This window comes from Gobio gobio, assembly GCF_949357685.1.
Source record: "Gobio gobio genome assembly, chromosome: 6".
Lineage (NCBI taxonomy): Eukaryota > Metazoa > Chordata > Actinopteri > Cypriniformes > Gobionidae > Gobio > Gobio gobio.
The window spans coordinates 61,045,691-61,063,863 of record NC_137102.1 but is presented as its reverse complement, the minus strand read 5'-3'; the positions used below and the strand labels follow the sequence as shown (position 1 = coordinate 61,063,863).

Sequence of the window (18,173 nt, the reverse complement as noted above, 5' to 3'; positions counted from 1 at the left end):
GTAGAAATTTTCTGATTTATATTGGATTTTATTTTATTTTTGTGACAAAGTGAAAAAAAAAATAGTTTTTCAATGTGGGGTCAATCTGACCCTGAGGACCTTAAATGGGTTTTTTTTTTTTACACACCTTTAGAACAACCCAAAAAATCCATCTAAAAAATGTTTAGATAGATTATTTAGGAAAAGTCACAGAGTCTCATACGCCTGAGATGAAGGGAACACTTTTTAAAAATGAAGGAAAAGTCCAGTGGGGTGATTAATATTCACGTGGACTTTGTTGCACTCACAGATAAATCACAAACAGACCCGAAATCCAGACGCACCATCTTTACTTTAAATCATATCCACATATCACTGCTTAAAGAGAGTCAATAAAGCGAGTGTGTGTGAAGACGAACAGCACAAAGAGTCTCTGTGCTTCAGCCGCTCACAGATGGCCACCGTTATTAAATCACATAATTGCTCAATTACCATAAAAATCACAATTTACTGGCCTTTCAAACAGCACCATTTCTGAAGGTCATTTAAATAGAGCCATCAGTCAAAGACACCGACCGTCCTTCATTTAAACCTCGCATGATCGCGCAGAAAACTCCCACAATACACCTGGAAGACGCAACGTATGGCCTAGCCAAGCATTTATTCATATTTTGAATTAGTTTTCTTTATTTAAAGCAGAAAATAGTCCTGCTTTGAGCTCATCTACACCATCACCTGATTTACTCTCCCGCCTGCGTCATTGCGTTAAACATTCTTCTGTGCAAAACACATATTAGAAGCATATGATCCATAAATGTGGCAAAATGGAGGCTCAGTAAACGATGTTAAAGCTGGCATGTGTGCATGAAGAGCACTAAAGAACAAACACACAACAGAGACAGTGTCAGGAGAAATCACATTACCGCCGCAAACGTACAATTTTCACGCTATACGGTCATAAAATTACAGCACTAGCCCAAATCTGGACACGTTTGACTGAATTAATAAACGCTGGGAATGATTAGAGGTGCAACGATATTCAACCGTACCGAAAAACCACTAGAATACATTTACTTACATTGGTTAATTATTCAATATTCAAAGAGCTGTACATAATATAATATTATACACCACTGGTTTTTCATGAATGTCTGGAATCAAATATAAAGAGCATTTAGTCGAGTCGATATATAATAATATAGATTCAACTATATCACTGATCAGGTCATTTCAATTATCTTAAGTCATAATTAATAGATAAAATGTTGAAAATATGATTTTAAATGTCCTCATTATTAGATAAAAGTCAAAATATGATTTTAAATGTCATAATAGTGAGATAAAATGTTGAAAATATGATTTTAAAAGTCCTCATTATTAGATAAAAAGTCAAAAATATGATTTTAAATGTCATAATAGTGAGATACATTTTGAAAAATATGATTTTAAATGTCCTCATTATTAGATAAAAAGTCAAAAATATGACATGCTAAGTCATAATTATAAGATACAATGTTGAAAATATGATTTTAAAAGTCTTCATTATTAGATAAAAAGTCAAAAATATGATTTTAAATGTCATAATAGTGAGATCATTTTTTTTAAATATGAATTTAAATGTCCTCATTATTAGATAAAAAGTCAAAAATATGACATGTTAATTCAATTATAAGATAAAATCCTCCTTCTTAGATATAATATAAAACACGAAGACATTTAAGAGATGAAATTTGATTCACACTTATAATAATATTTAGTTTTATTTTGTGCAATATATTTTTTACATGAAATCAGTCAAAAATATGATTTTAAAAGTCCTCCTTATTAGATAAAAAGTCAAAAATATGACATGTTAAGTCATAAATATAAGATTAAATGTTGAAAACCTGATTTTAAAGTCATAATAGTGAGATAAAAAGTCAAGAATATGACATGCTAAGTCATAATTATGAGAAAAAATGTTGAAAATATGATCTTAAGTCCTTATTTTTTAGATAAGTCAAAAATATGATATGTTAAGTCATAATTATAAGATTAAATGTCGATTAAAAGCGTATTCAGCAAATCTGCCTTTACATGTAATGTTCGGAACCTCCCGAACATCAGCCCATCCAGATGTTGTCCGTGTTATTATATTTTCAGCTTCATATTGGCCTCCAGAATGCTGATAAATGTTGGCATGTTTATATTGGAGCATCTCTCCTCTCATCAAGTCCCGCTCCGGCTCTTCCCATGGGCTTTGGGATCAGATGGACGGAGATGATGATGGGCAATTAGCCTTCAGAACGCAGGATCTTATGACCAACATGTGCATATTAGTGGATTAGAGGAGCAGGATCAGGCCAGTGGGTTTATTTGGGGAATTAGGTTCTGCTGGACTGGAGAGAAGGAGGATTGTTGAGTAGCATGAGGACTGAATAAACCCACATTACACCATCAAGCCAATCATAATCAGGAGACTCTAGGCAAACGTATGCTTGGACATTCATGTTCTGTCTGATGACAAATTATATCAATATTTTCTGGGGTTTTATCGATAATGATAATCAGATGATATTCGACTCCTACAGTTGCTGATATATTTCATGAATGTCTGGAATCAAATATAAAGAGCATTTAGTCGAGTCGATATATAATAATATAGATTCAACTATATCACTGATCAGCTCATTTCAATTATCTTAAAGTCATAATTAAGAGATAAAATGTTGAAAATATGATTTTAAATGTCCTCATTATTAGATAAAAGTCAGAAATATGATTTTAAATGTCATAATAGTGAGATCAAATGTTGAAAATATGATTTTAAATGTCCTCATTATTAGATAAAAGTCAGAAATATGATTTTAAATGTCATAATAGTGAGATCAAATGTTGAAAATATGATTTTAAATGTCCTCATTATTAGATAAAAGTCAGAAATATGATTTTAAATGTCATAATAGTGAGATCAAATGTTGAAAATATGATTTTAAATGTCCTCATTATTAGATAAAAGTCAGAAATATGATTTTAAATGTCATAATAGTGAGATCAAATGTTGAAAATATTATTTTAAATGTCCTCATTATTAGATAAAAGTCAGAAATATGATTTTAAATGTCATAATAGTGAGATCAAATGTTGAAAATATTATTTTAAATGTCCTCATTATTAGATAAAAAGTCAAAAATATGATTTTAAATGTCATAATAGTAAGATACATTTTTTAAAATATGATTTTAAATGTCCTCATTATTAGATAAAAGTCAGAAATATGATTTTGAAATGTCAATAGTGAGATCAAATGTTGAAAATATGATTTTAAATGTCCTCATTATTAGATAAAAGTCAGAAATATGATTTTAAATGTCATAATAGTAAGATACATTTTTTAAAATATGATTTTAAATGTCCTCATTATTAGATAAAAGTCAGAAATATGATTTTAAATGTCATAATAGTGAGATCAAATGTTGAAAATATGATTTTAAATGTCCTCATTATTAGATAAAAGTCAGAAATATGATTTTAAATGTCATAATAGTGAGATCAAATGTTGAAAATATGATTTTAAATGTCCTCATTATTAGATAAAAGTCAGAAATATGATTTTAAATGTCATAATAGTGAGATCAAATGTTGAAAATATGATTTTAAATGTCCTCATTATTAGATAAAAGTCAGAAATATGATTTTAAATGTCATAATAGTGAGATCAAATGTTGAAAATATTATTTTAAATGTCCTCCTTATTAGATAAAAAGTCAAAAATATGATTTTAAATGTCATAATAGTAAGATACATTTTTTAAAATATGATTTTAAATGTCCTCATTATTAGATAAAAGTCAGAAATATGATTTTGAAATGTCAATAGTGAGATCAAATGTTGAAAATATGATTTTAAATGGCCTCCTTATTAGATAAAAAGTCAAAAATATGACATGCTAAGTCATAATAAGATAAAATGTTGAAAATATGATTTTAAAAATCCTCCTTATTAGATAAAAAGTCAAAAATATGATTTTAAATGTCATAATAGTGAGATACATTTTTTAAAATATGATTTTAAATGTCCTCATTATTAGATAAGAGTCAGAAATATGATTTTAAATGTCATAATAGTGAGATACATTTTTTAAAATATGATTTTAAATGTCCTCATTATTAGATAAAAGTCAGAAATATGATTTTAAATGTCATAATAGTGAGATACATTTTTTAAAATATGATTTTAAATGTCCTCATTATTAGATAAGAGTCAGAAATATGATTTTAAATGTCATAATAGTGAGATACATTTTTTAAAATATGATTTTAAATGTCCTCATTATTAGATAAAAGTCAGAAATATGATTTTAAATGTCATAATAGTGAGATACATTTTTTAAAATATGATTTTAAATGTCCTCATTATTAGATAAAAGTCAGAAATATGATTTTGAAATGTCAATAGTGAGATCAAATGTTGAAAATATGATTTTAAATGGCCTCCTTATTAGATAAAAAGTCAAAAATATGACATGCTAAGTCATAATAAGATAAAATGTTGAAAATATGATTTTAAAAATCCTCCTTATTAGATAAAAAGTCAAAAATATGATTTTAAATGTCATAATAGTGAGATACATTTTTTAAAATATGATTTTAAATGTCCTCATTATTAGATAAGAGTCAGAAATATGATTTTAAATGTCATAATAGTGAGATACATTTTTTAAAATATGATTTTAAATGTCCTCATTATTAGATAAAAGTCAGAAATATGATTTTAAATGTCATAATAGTGAGATCAAATGTTGAAAATATGATTTTAAATGTCCTCCTTATTAGATAAAAAGTCAAAAATATGATTTTAAATGTCATAATAGTGAGATACATTTTTTAAAATATGATTTTAAATGTCCTCATTATTAGATAAAAGTCAGAAATATGATTTTAAAATGTCAATAGTGAGATCAAATGTTGAAAATACGATTTTAAAAGTCCTCATTATTAGATAAAAAGTCAAAAATATGATTTTTTTTTAATGTGCATTGGTCAGAAAAGAAATCCAATAAGTTTACATTGATTTTGACCTTTTATGGGCATTTTTATCTTCAAAAAGGCATTATTTCTTACCCTAATAGAACAGTACGCAATATCGGACGCGGCTAATGTTAACGAGTTATTGAGCGTATAGATTAGGCAGCAAGTGAACATTTTGTCCTCAGAGTTGATGTGTTAGAAGGATTTGAGCGAGGCAGGGTTTCACCAAGTCAAATTTAAGACTTTTTAAGAACATTATGAATTACATTTAAGATCTATATCACGCAATTAAAAACGTACAAAGGAAATGCAGAATCTCTAAATAACTTGCAATGCAAAATAATTAATTTATTAGTATTAATAAACGTGCACTTCCTCATAGCTCAATCCCACTAGGATTGAAAAAATTCACACAAAAAAAATATTTTATTATTGTTTTTTATTTTTTCAATCCATTTTAAACAATATTACAATAAATAATAACAATATATAATTATAAAATTATAATTGAATGCCTGTTTTTCCACTAGTTTTTTGTCAAACTTGTATAGGGTCGCTAACGACCCGAGGTGTGTAAGAGTGTACGCATTTTTTTATCTGCACAATAATAAATGAATCTACAATGACGAAATAAGTGCAATTCACCTTTATTCCACAAGGTGGCGATGTCTGATACACAATGATGAAGTGACGGTTCACTCATTTTTACCTCAGATAGAAAACAAAACAATAATATATAGATATATAATCTGCAAAACTTGAAATGGCTGAGCGATTTACTCAGTTGTTGGCTCAAATATTACTGTCGCTTGATGATGGATCTGGTGAAAGGAAGCTGTCAGTGATCAAAATATTTATTTTGAAGATGTTGAGAATGAGTTTTGAGGATATGCGTGAGATGGGGAATATGAGGGAAATGCAGAATGTACTGGGAAATGAGTTCTGACGAGGATGATGGTGTAAAACATCTGCTCAAACTGAAGCCTTACAAGCTCCAAAAGATAACGAAATGTGTTTTATTTTATTCTTCTGTAATTGTTACTCAAATATCAGGAGTTTTATATATTATCGCGACAGGTATAGATCCATCCATGTTAGATATAGATCCGGGTCGCTAAAGGGTTAAGTACACTTTTTGAGTATCTGTACTGAAGTATTATTTTTTCGGGAAACTTTTACTTTAACTTCACTACGTTTGAAAGACAAATATCGTACTTTTTACTCCACTACATTTCTATCAAGGTCCTCGAAGGCGAAAGTCGTTTCTGTAGCAGCTTTGAAAGTCAGTGGATGATTTTCTTCTTTAAAAGGTGTTTTGTTGTTGTTGCTCTTGTAGGATCATGTGAAGTTTCTCAACATGTTTTGAACACTGATCAGTTTATAGCGAATGGAAGAAGACGGTTCCTCGGCGCAGTGTGCGCACCCACGGCCATATTAGAAAGTGTGTTTGAGGTTTCTCAAGAGAATAAAGATTAGTTTAGTTGGCATACACTTGAATGTCTAATAAAATGTGAATGTCTGGGAGAAAGAGAAGCGCAGACGTGTGGATGAATCTGAGAAAGCCTGATGAAAGAGCTCAGTCTCTCAGATGCCAGAGATTCTTTTGCACTTAAACAGACCAAAACACACACAAATTGTCATTTTGGAAAGTATTTACGTAAACAAAGTTGATTATGTCTTAAATTAACGTAAACCGTTTGGGGAATATCGGCTGTGTATCAGTGTATACGATAACCCAAGTTGGGTTGAAAATGGACTAACCCAGTAATTGGGTTGTTTTAAGCAAACATTTAACCCAACCGCTGGGTTAAAACAACCCAATTGCTGGGTTAGTCCATTTTTAAGAGATTTTGTAGATTTGTGCATTCTGCCTTAAAGTGACAGCAGATTTGTAAATAGCTTTTTAACTTTCATACAAGTATTTAAAGCTACACTGTAGGGCTGTAACGATTTGACCAAAAATAAAAACCTTCATTAATTGAACATTTGACTTCGATTACGATTAATGAACGATTATTTTGCATTTATTTTTTTGTCCTCATAAGTTTTTTGAGTAAGTTCACTGATAAGGTTTGTACTGTAAATATTTTCTACAATTAAAGGTGGAATTTTTTTTCTCTATTTCCTCTATTCATTATGAAGCTGTGGTTTGTACTTCAAAGGTATTAAAATATATGCCTATAACAGTTGAGTTTCTGAGCTACTTTAGTGACTTTAGTCACAGGACGGCGTTGAGACTGCGTTTCTGCGCGCGATCTTCACGTGATGTGTGAGCTTCTGTCTGAGTGTTCGTTTGTCACAATATATCAGGCATTAGTTCAACATAACACACATCTGATGGCCGAAACTCGCTTTAATGTTCAAACTGACAGAGCTTAAACCACATACAAATGACAAAGCTTAGTGAGGACGCAGGTGAAAGGTCTGCCTTCAGGGCGCGCGCGTTATCAGAGACGCGACACGGCTCTGTGTCACATAATGCTTCAAACCGCTGAATCGACTCACTGATTCATAACGCTCCAAACCGCTGAATCGACTCACTGATTCATAACGCTCCAAACCGCTGAATCGACTCGCTGATTCATAACGCTCCAAACCGCTGAATCGACTCGCTGATTCATAACGCTCCAAACCGCTGAATCGACTCGCTGATTCATAACGCTCCAAACCGCTGAATCGACTCACTGATTCATAACGCTCCAAACCGCTGAATCGACTCGCTGATTCATAACGCTCCAAACCGCTGAATCGACTCGCTGATTCATAACGCTCCAAACCGCTGAATCGACTCGCTGATTCATAACGCTCCAAACCGCTGAATCGACTCACTGATTCATAACGCTCCAAACCACTGAATCGACTCACTGATTCATAACAATCCAAACCACTGAATCGACTCACTGATTCATAACGCTCCAAACCACTGAATCGACTCACTGATTCATAACGCTCCAAACCACTGAATCGACTCACTGATTCATAACGCTCCAAACCACTGAATCGACTCACTGATTCATAACGCTCCAAACCACTGAATCGACTCACTGATTCATAACGCTTCAAACCGCTGAATCGACTCACTGATTCATAACGCTCCAAACCACTGAATCGACTCACTGATTCATAACGCTTCAAACCACTGAATCGACTCACTGATTCATAATGCTTCAAACCGCTGAATCGACTCACTGATTCATAACGCTCCAAACCGCTGAATCGACTCACTGATTCATAACGCTCCAAACCGCTGAATCGACTCGCTGATTCATAACGCTCCAAACCACTGAATCGACTCACTGATTCATAACGCTCCAAACCGCTGAATCGACTCACTGATTCATAACGCTTCGAAGCTTCATGATGCCGTGTTTTGAAATCGTCATCACTATATAAGTCGTTATTTAGGGTTTTTTTGCGCACAGAAACTATTCTCGTCTTCATAAAGTTATTGTAGAGCCGCTGTAGTGAGATGGACTTTGTAACTTTAGTCTTTAGTGTCTTTTAAGGGTCTTGAGAGTGTAAAGTTGAGCCAATGGAGGCCTTTCAGAGCATCAGATTTACACTAAAATATCTTCATTTGTGTCTGAAGATGAACGGAGGTCTGACGGGTGTCCAACCACATGAGGCTCAGTCATTAATGACACAATTTACAGTTATGGCTGAACTAACCCTTTAAGACAGTGTCTTAAGATCTAGTATGAGCCACTAGCAGTTCAGGCCACTCGGCCTCCAAATTCTCCAGATCTCAATCCAATCGAGCATCTGTGAGATGAGCTGAACAAACAAGTCCCATCCATGGAGGCCCCGCCTCGCAACTTACAGGACTTAAAGGATCTGCTGCTAACATCTTGGGGCGTATTCCCATCTGTAATACGTCAACAAACTCAAACAAGAACTATGAATCTGGCTTAATCCAATGCTCACATTTCTAGAAATGTATGCAACTGTATATTTAATTAGATAACCCCTCATTTGCATATTTAAACATAACCTTTACTGTGATCAGTCATCTGCCGATATATCTAGTAGTTTACCTTACATGATAGTTTCTACTGTAAACGTCTATTTCAAGCCATCACATCCCAACATATGATCCCTAGATTTAATAATATAAAACTGATTGAGATAAACGGATATTTACGGCATATTGTTTCCTCTAACGCAACATGTGACTTCCAAAAGGAGCATCAGGAAAATTAGATTGTAAAAGTTTGCCTAAAAAACAGACAAACATCATGTGAACGCAAAAGCCTTCTTATATAAACCAGAGGCCAAATAAAGTTCACAGCTGAAGTCGATCAGACCAGATGACATTTAACCCACACAATTACATTCATTATCCATTTCATGGCCATTAGATGCACAAGTCTCTCATGAATATGCAGAATAAAGGGGCGGAGCCTGGTGGAGTTTGTGTTGAAACTGCCGGTTATGGTGAGGGGCGGGGCATTTCACAATCACAACCAGCCGACCAATCAGAGCACAGTGTGCTTTTCAGGAGGAGGGGCTTCATAGAGACAGGAAGTAAACAGAGCGTTACTGACAGACTGGGAAGAGAGGAGCCGCAACAATGGAGAATATGAGGAATAATCAACACTCAAACTGCTCTAGTAGAGACAGAAACAACACCAGTACATTAACAAACATGTTTCTGAATTAAATACTTGTAGGGGGGCGAGTAGGTTTGGGTATCGTTTTTCGATACCAAAAACGATACTTTTAAAACGGTACCGGTGCCTGAATCGATACTTTAAAAAAAGAGCCACAAAACGAGGTGGATGAGATTAAAGAATGATAATTTTGTATTATTTAAATTGAACAATTTATGACAAGTTTATTAAAGTATACTTAACCCTCTGGGGCTCATTTCTGACCTGAATTTTTTAAAACATCGTAGCTTCATCGGAATGGTCCGAAACTTGGTGACTTTATTGGCACTTGTTATATGAACACCCAAAAAATTTGAAAAGTCTAAGTGGTCGTATAAAAAAATATTCACACTCAGGACCTTCGGGTCAAAAATGACCCCCATAGGAAATGAATGGAAATTGGCAAAAATATGAAAATACAGAATTTTTGTGTGCATACAATCTACAAATCAGCCAGGATTAAGAAAAAAAGCTCAATAGTGAAGATCTCTAAAACATCAAGAGTGCAAAACTCACACACACACACAAATCTTTTGGAATGGCACGCGTTAATTTGTGTGTGAGTGTGTTTTTGTGTGTATAAGCGTGTGTGTGTGTGAGTTTTTGTTCTGTATTTTCATATTTTTATAGTCTATAGTCTCGCTCGTCTATGGGAAATTAGCCCAAATCCAATCCTCATCGAATCTACACGATTCACATAAATGACATATTTTGATTCAAAAGGCGAATTTTGGTCGAAAAGCGTCTCGTTTGCAGGGGTGTGTAAAAAAGCATCATATGGGAAGTCAAATTCGACCCTATTTACTCCTTAGATACACGTTATAGATGCTCAATGTTGTGCAGTGTGACGATCCTGTCTTCATATTTAGCCCCTGGACGGATTTCAGTCGCTGTCATGACGACAGGACATCCCATATCCCGATAACAGTGACAGAATAAGGACACACACACACACACACACACACACACACACACACACACACACACACACGGGACAGGAGAGTCTGTGAGTGTAAAATCTTCCTTAGGCCTTGCTCTATAAATAATACAGCGAGAGAAAACAGACATCAGGCTCTCCTGTGTGTGTGTGTGTGTGTGTGTGTGTGTGTGTGTACGTGAATATTTAAATCAAGTCTTAAATTAAGGGCCAGGGATGAAAACGATGAAGATATCGTTTTAGAAATCTTTCTCGATATAAAAGAACAGATCACTCACTCATAGACTTCACTAGTGGATGAATCAGTGTTTTTGTGTGAATCTCTTGAGTGAATGATTCAATGACTCACTCATAGACTTCACTAGTGGATGAATCAGTGTTTTTGAACGAATCTCTTGAGTGAATGATTCAATGACTCACTCATAGACTTCACTAGTGGATGAATCAGTGTTTTTGAACGAATCTCTTGAGTGAATGATTCAATGACTCACTCATAGACTTCACTAGTGGATGAATCAGTGTTTTTGAACGAATCTCTTGAGTGAATGATATTATGGGTATATCAGAAATATTATTTTTCATGTATATTTCACGTTCTTTCTTACTCATTAAAGTACTGTTGTTGTACTGAGTTTATTCATTCATTCATTTATTTATATTTATCTAATTAATGATGTATTAATCTGAATCAAATGTCTGATCATTTATATATTTGTACCTTTTTTATATATTTAAATTTGATAACACTTTTTCCTCATTTTAGCGTCTCCGGAGCCCAGTTTTAACCATTCCTGCACTGAAGCGTCAGCGGTGATCCTCCGTCTGACGGACACTGGCCAGTGTTTCCCTATAACAGATCCACTGGGAAGAGCCGAATCCCAGCACAGGTTACTCATTCACAGGACACGCCCTCAGAGAACAAACACAGAAGAAGAAGAAGAAGAAGAAGAAGAAGAAGAAGAAGAAGAAGAAGGGACTCCGCCTCCATTACTGTAGTAAACACCACCCCAGCGCTGCATCAGTCCACTGGTCTACAGTCAATGGTGTGAAGAAGACCAGCACTGGATATGATGGGAATAATCGACTCACTATAGAGTTATGACCACCTGGCCCTACTGTACCGTACTGTATCAATATCTCTGAGATATGCTGTGCTATTCCAGTATATGGGCCTCTAATGCAAGGGTTTCCCACTGGGCTCCAGAGAAACTACATGACATGTGTACAGAACAAGAGCAAAAATATGATATAATTACATATTTCATATGTTATAATTTATTTATTTTTATCACATACATATATATACACACACATATATACATACATATGTATGTATATATATATGTGTGTGTGTGTGTGTTTGTGTGTGTGTATATATATATATATTAGGGCTGGGCAAATTAACGCGTTAACGCGGGCGATTAATTTTTTCAGCTTAACGCATTAAAAATATTTAACGCAAATAACGCAGCGTCTGTTTTTATATCCATTTTTGCTTAGCGTTACATGATCATCATCACGCTCTTATTCATGTAAATGCTTCCAAGCGCGACAAGACACAAGAGAACACGCTGTATGCCAATGTCCTGTGTGTGTGTGTGTGTGTGTGTGTGTGTGTGTGTGTGTGTGTGTGTGTGTGTGTGTGTGTGTGTGTGTGTGTGTGTCAGTGTCCTGTCTGTGTGGATGCGTCTCGTGTCAGCTAATCAAGGGACACACACACACACACACACACACACTCGACGCATAGATAGACTCGCGTCAGTTTCCTGCTCACATCGAGTTCTCTTTTGCTCTTGAACAAACAATAGCACAGGATTTTGAGTATTCTCATATTAGAGTCTTAAATTAGTTAAATAACGTCTTAAATGAACTTAAAGAGTTGTGAGGAAATGAGATGCGCGGCTGTTCTTAAAGTGACAGTAGCCCTGATGATGATGTCATTAATGTTCATCACAGAACAACGGGAACAGAGACAAGTGTAGCTTTAATGATGATTCATCTATATTTCATTTATTATTTATGTAGTTAAGAAAGATAAATATTACATTTCTGTATATGTATAACAGGGAAGGCCATGGGTAAATATAACATTTATTATTTTGGGTTTATGTAAAGATTGTTTTAAGTTCACTTAAATTAAAAGTTGTTTTTTTAAGCCTAATAAATGTTGAGATTGTGAGCTTTCAGTTATACTGTAATGTAACGTCATTAGTGTTTCATAGAGACATCAGTGATACTGGCCTTCATTCATAAAAACATGACAATACAACTCATTTAAAATATGCTGTCTTTAAATTGTTTATACATTAATTTGGAAAGTAACTGAAATTATTACAATATCAAAATATTAAAAACATAAAATTTAAAAAACTTGCGATTAATCGCGATTAATTACAGAAAAAAGTGCGATTAATTAGTTAATTTTTTTAATTGATGCCCAGCACTAATATATACACACACACACACACACATATATATATATATATATACACATATAGACGTCAATAGGCGTACATATATATTAGAGCCTGACCGATATATTGGCGGGCCGATATTAGGCATTTTCCAAACTATCGGTATCGGAATTTATGATGGCCGATAAATGAATATTTAAAAAAATATTAAAAACGGACGAAACACCGCTCAACCACATGAGTGTTGGCGTTTCATAGTTTGTCCACCAGAGGGCGCTGTACAACTCCAGCTGAGTCATGCTGCCGCCGCGAACATTCACAACAACAGAGCTGTGCATGTACGTTAGCAACCAGACATACATTAGTTGAATAACATTGGAAAGAACATCCCAATCAGTTCCCTTAACTCACATAAGCATGACAACATTCGTGACTGCCAAGTCCAGTTTTGCTGTTACACGTAAGCCAAGAGCGAAACAGAATTAGCTTACGTTAGGTTGACTGACTGTCAGTTTAACTCGGACAAAGTGACTGAATAAGATGCATTTCTTTAATATCGCGACAGTCGTGACGCATCATCTCTCCCCTGCCCGTTATTTGAAAAAGTATACAATATTTTGTAGTCCATTTCTAAATTATGACTTATCATAGACGCTAACCACAAAGCTAGCTAATGCCATGGCTATCAGTGGGAGAGCGCTAACATTAATGCGCCTTGGAAATCACAACAAACTTATTCTGCCTAAATAAAGTAATGATTACTGTATTTATAACTAGTATATTTGTAGTTCCAGTCCCTGCAGTGTAAATCGTACGTTAGGCTCGTGAAGAGTGAAGGAAAGCGCGTGACTTCGTTCAGACGCCGCTTTAACAAATACTGGATTTATTGCATCATCAGTAGCAGATTTTCAGAAGGCAGGCGGCAAATGATGATTGAAAATGGTTTGTTTGATGGATAGAATTAAAAGAGTGCATGTAAAGGGATAAGCAAGTTGACATTGTAATTATAAGGTAGCTCATATTTATACTGTATATAGTTTATATTTTGCTGTTGTTGTTATTTATCAGAAATTAACTGAATATTTTTTTCCAGTCTTGCTCAAAGTTATATTTATGAAGCTTACCACGTCTGTTAATACTGGTAACTTTGATTTTTTGTTCTGTTTTTGTTATTGTGTTTTCGTCCAAACAACTCTGTTTCATATCTATAAATTTTATTTATCAGAACTTTAATATAATTTTATGTTCATCTGTTCTGTAGTGACAATAAAACAAACAAGTTTATTTTTAAACTGCATTATCATATTATTTAACAGAGGCTTAGGATCATGAATAACTACAAATAACTTTTTTTTTAATACATATCAGCTGATATATCGGAATATCAGATTTTTTATTCACCAAATATTTGTATCGGTATCGGCCTTAAAAATCCTTTATCGCACGGGCTCTAATATATATATACACTCGTGTGTTTATTTAACTTTTTATTTATGTATATTTATCTATACACACACATATACACATATATATATATATAATTAAAAAAAGATTCAAATAAATTATAAATATACAAATAAAAAGTAGTTTAAAATTAAATAAACGAATAATATATATATATATATAAAATAAATATTAAAATAAACAAATAATCAAAAATTTGATTAAATAAATAAAAAAATAACATTAAAATAAATAAGTAAATAAATGAATTACATTAAATATGTAATTAAAATTCTAAACATTATTAGTTTTTTATTCATCTATTTAACACATTAAATTAAATTAAAATAGAAAGTGATTATATATATATATATATATATATATATATATATATATATATATATATATATATATATATAAATAAAATGAAGATTAAAATTCAATAAACATATACATATATAAAATAAAAAATATTAAAATAAGTAAATACATTAATAAATAAAATAAGTAAATAAATAAATGTAATTAAAATTCTAAAAAATATTAGTTATTAATCTATTAAACAAATTCAATTAGATTAAAATAAATAATTGGTAAATATGCATAAATAAAAAGTAGTTTAATATTATATATATATAATAAATATTGTTAATTATTTATTATTATAATTAAGTATTTATTATTATTAATTATTTTTAAACAGATTAAAATAAACAAATAATCAAACATTTGATCAAAATAAATAAATAATAACATTAAAATAAATAAGTAAATTAATTACATTCAAAAAAAAAACTTAAATTCTAAAAATTATTAGTGATTTACTAATCTATTAAGAAATTTAATTAGATTAAAATAAAAAGTTGGCTTTATATAAATAAATAAACAGTAGATTTAAATGCAATAAGCGCATATATATATATATATTTATATTAAAATTAACAATTAATGAAACATCTGATCAAAATAAATAAATAATGTTAAAATAAGTAAGTTAATTACATTAAAAAACCTCTGAACAAAATATTAGTTATTTGTTAATCTGATAAACAGATTAAATAAGAAATAAATAAATAAAAGCTGACAAATATAAAAATGAAGAAAACATATATTGAAATTAAATAAGTAAATAAATACATTTAACAGTAGTACATTACTATAGGGAGTAGGGAAAAAAATATTATTTTAGTGTGTAGATTATAATAGAATGTTATGATAGTGCCATTTAAAAGATTGAAAAATAAAGCCCTGAGAGAAACTATCAGACGGTTAAACTAAATGATGAAATTAATTCACCACTCCATAAGGAAGTACATTCCACAATAAACATGGCAGTCCCATGATACCCGAAGCGAGTTCACTTACAACATGTTAGGATATATTATGGTATATATAATCTGATTTATGTGTGGTAGGGTCACAGTTCTTAAAGGGTTTTTCTTTATTAACGCATCCACGTAAGCACAGGACAGCTGTATTTCTGTATTTCCCCTCGTAAAATGACCTGGCGGTGCCGACCAACCCTGCCACACGAACCCAAACCGACCCCGGCTCCATGTCCTGTCCCCGCTGGCTGCGTGTTGTGAGAGCGGGACGCGCGAGCTGGAGCGCCCGCTTGTCAGTTACTCGAGCGCGGGGATCCGATGCGGCCCGCACCGCCTTCCTGCATTATGGCGTGAAATCCCGCGTACACTTTACCAGAACAGACGGAATGTCAGCATTACTCACTTACCTTTGAATTTCAGGTCGATCGGAGGATCTAGGACGAGGATCTGCTCCAGTTTGGACATGTTTTTGGCTGGGAAGGTGACGGTTGGTTCCGGAGGGCAGCTGACAGCAGCGCGGTCAATCCGAAAACCCTTCCACTGAGTCACTCAGCGAGCGCGGCGGCACGGGAGTGCGCAGCGCGTTCCCACGTGGACGCGCGGGGCGGTCAGTTTGCTGCATCCTGGGTGGGCATCATCCAACACCGCCCACAACATCTCCATCCCGTTTTTTTTCCGTTTCAGGCGTAAGGGTAGATTTTGAGTGGGTTTCAGTGCGGTCTGTCATAAAAAGAGAAAAATATAAGGTTTAATGAAAAAAAAAAATAGATGTGTGCTTTTTCCAGTTTTAAAGTTAATGAGGAAGCGCGATTTTTGGTTAAAGATGCAGTGTGTAGTATTTATGAGGATCTATTGACAGAAATGCAATATAATATGGTGTATGTGTTTTTATTACCTGAGGTACATGAGGCGTTTCTCTATACACACCCTTACAGTGAAGCCGCCATTTTGCGCAGTCATAATACGGTAGCCCTAAAGGGACAAACTTCTCTACAGAGCGCTAGTCACTCTCTGCTGTCTCAGCAGCTTCTCTATGTGCTTCGAAAGGGAGGGGTGAGCGGTGGGGGATGCAATTCACAACCTCACCACTAGATGCCGCTAAAATTCACACACTGCACCTTTAAGGATTTTTAAAATATTTATTTATTTATTTTTATTTCACTAAAGACACGACACAACTAAAACGAATTGGGTTTACAATACATTTAAATAAATAAAAAGTCCATCTATACAATATTATTGTAATTTTGGTTAAGGTTACAGGTTTTGGGATTAGGAACTGATTTGACGTATTTGGGACATGGGCGTGGCTTTTGACGTCACACTTGGAATGGGTGCGTTCGCGTGTGCGTTCTGTTGGAACCCCATTGTTTTTTTTTTAACTAAACTCAATTTATTAGGTCCGTATTGGTAAATAAATTCAATATAAACTGTAATCTCGGCCCCGTGTCAAATAAAAAAATCTAAATCATGGCATACTAAGACTGTTTATGTAATAATTATGAGATATTTACATGCCATAATTATGATATAAAGCATGACTTTTTTAAGTTTATAGTTTTTATAGTTCATTGTTAATGCCTAAAAATATATAAAAGCTATACGTATACTCCAAATTGTGTAAAGAAAATTTACACAGGACAGGACTTTTGTTTTGTTTTGAGTGACAGGACTTTTGTTTTGTTTTGCGTGACAGGACTTTTGTTTTGTTTTGAGTGACAGGACTTTTGTTTTGTTTTGAGTGACAGGACTTTTGTTTTGTTTTGAGTGACAGGACTTTTGTTGTGTTTTACGTGACAGGACTTTTGTTTTGTTTTGCGTGACAGGACTTTTGTTTTGAGTGACAGTACTTTTGTTTTGTTTTCCGTGACGGGACTTTTGTATTGTTTTGCGTGTCAGGACTTTTGCTTATTTTTTGTTTTGCGTGTCAGGACTTTTGTTTTGTTTTGCATGACAGGACTTTTGTTTTGTTTTACGTGTCAGGACTTTTGTTTTGTTTTGCGTGTCAGGACTTTTGTTTTGTTTTGCATGACAGGACTTTTGTTTTGTTTTACGTGTCAGGACTTTTGTTTTGTTTTGCGTGACAGGACTTTTGTTTTGTTTTACGTGTCAGGACTTTTGTTTTGTTTTGCGTGTCAGGACTTTTGTTTTGTTTTACGTGTCAGGACTTTTGTTTTGTTTTGCGTGACAGGACTTTTGTTTTGTTTTGCGTGACAGGACTTTTGTTGTATTTTACGTGTCAGGACTTTTGTTTTGTTTTTCGTGACAGGACTTTTGTTTTGTTTTACGTGTCAGGACTTTTGTTTTGTTTTGCATGACAGGACTTTTGTTTTTGTTTTACGTGTCAGGACTTTTGTTTTGTTTTGCGTGACAGGACTTTTGTTGTATTTTACGTGTCAGGACTTTTGTTTTGTTTT

The 18,173-nt window shown here is 33.3% G+C and overlaps 1 protein-coding gene across 1 annotated transcript in view; it reads right to left on the bottom strand.

The window, feature by feature from the left end:
• vapal (VAMP (vesicle-associated membrane protein)-associated protein A, like) overlaps window positions 1-16,360 on the bottom strand; it is a 36,140-nt gene extending 19,780 nt beyond the window's left edge. The window contains exon 1 of the mRNA XM_079819132.1: window positions 16,164-16,360. Within this exon, the coding sequence (XP_079675258.1) occupies window positions 16,164-16,221 (58 nt within the window). The 5' untranslated portion in view covers window positions 16,222-16,360. The remainder of the gene's footprint in view (window positions 1-16,163) is intronic.
• Between the last annotated feature and the right edge of the window lie 1,813 nt (window positions 16,361-18,173).